At 35.1% G+C, this 7,018-nt stretch overlaps 1 protein-coding gene across 1 annotated transcript in view; it reads left to right on the forward strand.

Moving 5' to 3' along the window:
• The first annotated feature begins 5,231 nt into the window (after positions 1 to 5,231).
• The window catches only part of LOC136844312 (alpha-1-inhibitor 3-like), a 36,733-nt gene continuing 34,946 nt past the window's right edge, over positions 5,232 to 7,018 (forward strand). Inside the window, exon 1 of the mRNA XM_067113285.1 lies at positions 5,232 to 5,397. Coding sequence (XP_066969386.1) covers positions 5,363 to 5,397 — 35 coding nt within the window. The 5' untranslated portion in view covers positions 5,232 to 5,362. The remainder of the gene's footprint in view (positions 5,398 to 7,018) is intronic.

A 7,018-nucleotide genomic window follows, 5' to 3' on the forward strand; every position in this document is an offset into this window, starting at 1 on the left:
TGATATGAAAATGTAAAACCTTCCTTCTAACGTAATGTCGTTTTTCTAACTTTCTGGGGAAAAATTTGTTTCATCTGATATAGAAAGTAATTAGATTATTAATGTTTTATTATCAGCTACATAAATATTACGTTTGAATGCACACACTGCCTTTTTCCGAATGATTTGTAAAATAATGGTCTTGTTATCTGTTGCATATCATTAAAGGTAATTTTTTTCATTTTAACATTTAGTCAGTTCAGTTGGGCAAAACTAAGAAACTGATTTTATTCACATATATGTGAGTGTACCATACGAAAGAAAAGGATCACCAACAATCAAGTTTTCTGAACAGAAAACTATTGTGCCGGCTTTGTCTGTCCGTCCGCACTTTTTTATGTCCGCACGTTTTCTGTCAGCCCTCAGATCTTAAAAACTACTGAGGCTAGAGGGCTGCAAATTGGTATGTTGATCATCCATCCCCCAATCACCAAACATACCAAATTGCAGGCCCCTAACCTCAGTAGTTTTTCTTTTACTTAAGGTTAAAGTTAGCCATGATCGTGCGTCTGGCAGCACTACAGCTGCCAACAACACAGGCCACCACATGGCCGTGGCTGAAAGTTTCATGGGCCGCGGCTGAGAGTTTCATACAGCATTTTACGCTGTACAGAAAACTCGATTTTTTGCATTTTTTACTTTTTTTTTTTTTTTTTGCCGGCCTCAACTTATTTCACACCTTTCTCACCAGACGCCAAGTAAGCCATCAAGCTTTTCAGTTGTCCAAAAAGTATCTATAGCTCCCTTCCGGTTACAGGGGCCGCAACATGAACTCCGAGCAGTTTTTTGGTAGGTTTCGGCAACTGCACCTCTTCAAGGTTACACAGGCCCTTGTCCTAATGCATGTTGGTGGCTTTAACTTATCAAAGAATTTATTTTGATCTATGAAGAACAACGTGTATGGCAGTCGCCGTAAATTGCTTACGTGGCCTATCGTGAAAATCATGATGGGGATCGGGCCTGCAGATGTCTAAAGAAAAAAAAAAAAAAAAAAAAAAAAAAAAAAAAAAAAAAAAAAGCAAATAAAATGTGATTCATACCGTGTTCAAACACCTGCTTGCGATATAAGCTGTCGACAACAAACACCTGCCACGCACTTGTTCCGAGATAGCGGAACAAAAGTGAATCTGGGAGATTCTAACCAATAAAAATTTCGTAACATCTGCTGGCCTCGCTTGTTTGGAATACAATTTACTCGGGAGCATGAAAAATGTTCCCAAAAAATTAAGATGAATATGGAATGGAATATACAATTTAGGCCAAAGGCCAGGCACTAGGGTCCTATGAGGTCACAGAGAGTAGGCAGGTTTGATTGAAAGGTGTAACAGGAGGAAAACCTCGCAGTCGCACCATGAAATAATTGTTAGGAGATGGTGGATGGCAAGGAGGAAGAAAGGTAATATGAACAGGGGTACAATAAAAGGAACGAAAGGGGTTGCAGCTAGGGGCCGAAGGGACGCTGCAAAGAGCCTTTAGTAATGCCTACAGTGCACCCCATGAGGTGCACTGACGGCACTAACCCTCTACGGGGATTTTTCGCCAATATATATAAAAATCATTATAATTTTTTTTTCTTTCGCGCGCTCTCTTTCTCTCTCACACCAATTCGCCAGTGATATAAAATATTTTTCTTTTTTTTTGCATTCTCTCTCTCTCTCTCTCTTTCTCTTGCCTATTCGCCAGTGATATATATCAAGAATATTATCGTTTTTATTTTAATTTTTCTTTCTCTCTCTTGCCAATTCGCCAACGACATATTTAAAAATTAAAATTTTTCTTTTATTTAGCTTTCTCTCACTCTCTCTCTCCCTCTCCCCACCCTTTCTCTCTCTCCTACCAATTCACTAATGGTATATATCAAGATTGTAATTTTTTTTATTTCGCTTTCTCTCTCTCTTGCCAGTTCTCCGATGACATATCTAAAAATCATAATTTTTCTTTAATTTAGCTTTCTCACTCTCTCCCCCAAACCCCGTCTCTCTCTCTCTCTCTCCTACCAGTTCGCTAATGATATAAATCATGATTACAATTTTTTTTATTTCGCTTTCTCTCTCTCGCTCTCTCTCTTGCCAATTCGCCAATGACATATCTAAAAATTATATTTTTTCTTTTATTTAGCTTTCTCTCTCTCTCCTACCAGTTCGCTAATGATATATAACAAGATTACAATTTTTTTTATTTCGCTTTCTCTCTCTCTCTCTCTCTCTCTCTTGCCAATTCGCCAATGACATCTAAAAATTATAATTTTTCTTTTATTTAGCTTTCTCTCACTCTCTCTCCCCCCCCTCCCTCTCTCATTCCTACCAGTTCGCTAATGATATATATCTTGATTACAATTTTTTTTTATTTCGCTTTCTCTCTCTCTCTCTCTCTCTTGCCAATTCACCAATGACATATCTAAAAATTATAATTTTTCTTTTATTTAGCTTTCTCTCACTTTCTCTCCTACTAGTACGCTAATGATATATATCATGATTGTAATTTTTTTTTATTTCGCTTTCTCTCTCTCTCTCTCTCTCTTGCCAATTCACCAATGACATATCTAAAAATTATAATTTTTCTTTTATTTAGCTTTCTCTCACTCTCTCTCTCTCCCCCCCATCTCCTACCAGTTCGCTAATGATATACTGTATATCATGATTACAATTTTTTTATTATTTCACTTTCTCTCTCTTTCTCTTGCCAATTCACCAGTGACACATCTAAAAATTATAATTTTTCTTTTATTTAGCTTTCTCTCACTCTCTCTCTCTCCTACCAATTCGCTAACGATATATATCATGATAACAATTTTTTTATTTCGCTTTCTCTCTCTCGCTCTCTCTTGCCAATTCACCAATGACATATCTAAAAATTATAATTTTTCTTTTATTTAGCTTTCTCTCACTCTCTCTCTCTCCTACCAATTCGCTAACGATATATATCATGATAACAATTTTTTTTATTTCGCTTTCTCTCTCTCTCTCTCTTGCCAATTCACCAATGACATATCTAAAAATTATAATTTTTCTTTTATTTAGCTTTCTCTCACTCTCTCTCTCTCCTACCAATTCGCTACTGATATATATCATGATTACAATTTTTTTTATTTCGCTTTCTCTCTCTCTTGTCAACTCACTAAAAACACAGAAACAGAGTTTTGTCACATAAGCCCCTGTGACCATCCGGTAGCTTAGGGACGGGATGCGTGTACCCACGAGGTTAAAATACTCAACCCAGAAACAAGCTGACCACCTTGCAACTAACTGTACCCAATTTTCTCTTGCAGGTGCTGCCACGGATTCCAGAATCGGAACGAAACGAAAGAGGAAAAAAAAAAGAAGAGAATCGCTGACCTATTCTGAATCCGGATGCACAAGCAACTACAAATGCCTGCAGGATTCGTTGAAACAATGGCTAGGATGAAAGCTAAGTTACTAAATCCACGAAGAACAGGTTTGCTGAGGAATCTATATACCGGTTGTACTGAGTTAGATTCAAAGTGTCTTGTTGCTTTTAAGACTCGCTTAATAAATTACTTTCTATTTCGAATACTCCAGTTTTTAGCATTCACTGTTATTTACGTAACGAATTGAAAATATTTCTAAAATGAAAATGAATGTCATTAAAGTGTAGCCTATATGAAGCAAGTAATCTTTATAAATTCTTTTTTTAATTTCTTATAAGAGAGCTCGTAGAAATGACAATGATTCAGCCATAGCTTCCATACTTATATAATCAAACTATTTATATATTTTTTTGCTTATAAAGTAACAAATGTTCTTCAAATCGATATTGTCTGTGATTGAAACATTGCATGTCGCTTTGCTTCTATTTGCTTCTATGGCTTTGCTGCATGATTGCTTTTATCCTGAGCCCTGATAATGATATCACAGGTATCCCTCTAAAGCAGTGGTTCTCAAGCAGAGGGGAATTTCAGAGTTTCAGGGGTGGGGAATTGTGACCAAGGATTTTTTGTATTGAGTAAAAAGCCACAATAATGTAAATGAAAGACTGTAATTTTCCAAATTACAAAAAACGGTTGAAAGTCCCCCCTGGTTTTAACCCCTTTTCTGCATTTTGGAAAAATACAGTCTCTCATTTGCATTGCTGTGGCCTTTCCCTCATTATTTCCAGTCAAAATACAGTGATGCACATTGACCATTTTCAGTATTATATGCATATTGGAATTCACCTTTTGAGGCAGACAATTTTGGAAAAGGGCGGCGGGGGGGGGGGGATAACATTCTGACATATGGTCATATGGCGAAATGGTGCACGGGACAAGCAATGTTGAGAACCACTGCTTATATATGTTATGCCCGAACTCCAGTTCAGAAAATCAGATTATGGGAGACAAGATTTGTCAAGAAATGTCACGCAGGAAATAAAAGGTATTTATTATTCGGTGGTTCTTATTTCAGTGGGAAAGAGCATGGTTATATTAGGTTTTTCTAGTTGAAGATTGAGAGAGAGAGAGAGAGAGAGAGAGAGAGAGAGAGAGAGAGAGAGAGAGAGAGAGAGAGAGATTATAATATTTTTGATATATATGATTGGCAAATTGAGAGAGAGAGAGAGAGAGAGAGAGAGAGAGAGAGAGAGAGAGAGAGAGAGAGAGAGAGAGAGAGAGATCGAAATAAATAGAAAAATTATAATAATTTTGACATGAATAATTGGCGAATTGAGAGAGAGAGAGAGAGAGAGAGAGAGAGAGAGAGAGAGAGAGAGAGAGAGAGAGAGAGAGAGAGAGAGATCGAAATACATAGAAAAATTATAATAATTTTGACATGAATAATTGGCGAATTGAAAGAGAGAGAGAGAGAGAGAGAGAGAGAGAGAGAGAGAGAGAGAGAGAGAGAGAGAGAGAGATATCATTAGCATGTAACCTTATCGGCGTCAACACGCAGAATTATTCCAAGCTCTTGTTATTGAAGAACACAACAGAACAAAGAAAGTAGTGTTTTACTAAAAAAAAAAAAATTTGACCAAACCAAAATACTCATCACGCGATGAATGTGCGGCTAAGTATACTAAATGGAAAGAAATGATATGTTTCATCAACCCACAGCTGATTTTCATTAGTGCCGAGAATAGATAAGAACATATCAAATAATCATCTCTTCTCCCTGACGTGCTTGTCGTGCACTTAATTAGGAATATTAAAGTAAGACAAATCAAATAAAACTTACTGTAATTCTTTTTATAGTGTTAATTTCAAAGTGAGAAAAGTCAGTGGTGGTTTAAAATTATTGCAGGAAATATCGAGGTGGCAGTAGGCAAGGAAGTCCCAACGATAAGTTTTGGGCCTACGGCAAAGTCTCCTGATGGGACGGGAGACAATTTTATGCCTGAGACAACGCCTCCTGGTGGGTCGGGAAAGTAAGTAATTTCAATATAATTTTCTTATAAAAATAATAAAAAAATTGGAATAAAGAATTTCAGTTTTTCGTATTACAGAAGGATGAAAGTAAGTAATTTCAATATAATTTTCTTATAAAAATAATAAAAAAATTGAAATAAAGAATTTAAGTTTTTTCGTATTACAGAGGGACGAAAGTAAGTAATTTCAATAAAATTTTCTTATAATAAATAATAAAAAATTGAAATAAAGAATTCCAGTTTTTTCGTGTAACAGAGGGATGAAAGTAAGTAATTTCAATATCGTTTTCTTATAAAAAATAATAAAACCAAAAAATGAAATAAAGAATTTCAGTTTTTCGTATTACAGAGGGATGAGAGCAAGTCATTTCAATATCGTTTTCTCATAATAAATAATAAAAAATTGAAATAAAGAATTTAAGTTTTTCGTATTACAGAGGGATGATCCATAGGTCCCTGACCCCTGTAGGCGGGCTAATGCCGTCAGCGCACCTCACCCGGTGCACTGTAGGCATTACTAAAGGGTCTTGCAGCGTCCCTTCGGCCCCTAGCTGCAACCATCCTTTCGTTCCTTTTACTGCACCTCCATTCAGCTTACCTTCCTTCCCTCTTGTTATCCAGTGCAACTGTGAGGCTTTCCTCCTGTTACACCTTTCAAACCTACCTACTCTCAATTTCCTTTCCAGCGCTGAATGACCTCATAGGTCCCAGTGATTGGCCTTTGGCCTGAACTCTCTATATTCCATACCATGGGTCTCTGAGAGACAGGAAACCTCGAATTAAGTCAGTTCAATAATTGCCCTCTTTCAAGAAAACTTGTTTTCATCCAGCTTTCTGACAGATTATTTAGACCTTTCTTGTACAAAATTCGTGTATTTTAATAAAAATAATGATATGTTCACACGTAAGGTAAAAAACCTTGTGTTATTTGCATTTTATTCATCTTAGTAAGATTATTACAGAAATGAAATAATCAGGTTTCTTTGTCTGTAAAAAAAAAATATGTGCTCTTGATTTTGGACACACTCTTTTCGAAATGAGGAAACTATTGCTTATCAAAATATCTCATGTAATGAAATGTTATTACATAATATATATATATATATATATATATATATATATATATATATATATACATATAATATATACAGTACATATATATAATTTATATATATAGTATGAATATGCATATATATATGTATATACTGTATATAAATTTATATAAACAGTATATATATACATATAAATATATTATATATACAGATGTATATAAATTTTATATATATATATATATATATATATATATATATATATATATATATATATATATATATATATATATATATACTATATATATGTATGTATGTATCTATGCATGCATGCATTTGTGAGTGACTGTTAAGACCAAAATACCCTTCTGTTTTCACTGTAATGTAAAGGTTCTGCAAAATTTAAAAAGTTCACAAACGAGCCATTTACACAGCAAAATCATACAGTTTTGTTAACGATCCTTAATCCTGACCGACCAGTGGTGAATGTGAAAGCGAATGGAAAGTGACGGCGTAGAAACAACTTTGGTGGTATTGGAAACAACGGTTGTTCCGTGACGAAAGGAAAGGTT

The sequence above is a fragment of the Macrobrachium rosenbergii genome, chromosome 12 (assembly GCF_040412425.1).
Source record: "Macrobrachium rosenbergii isolate ZJJX-2024 chromosome 12, ASM4041242v1, whole genome shotgun sequence".
NCBI classification, from domain to species: Eukaryota; Metazoa; Arthropoda; class Malacostraca; order Decapoda; family Palaemonidae; genus Macrobrachium; species Macrobrachium rosenbergii.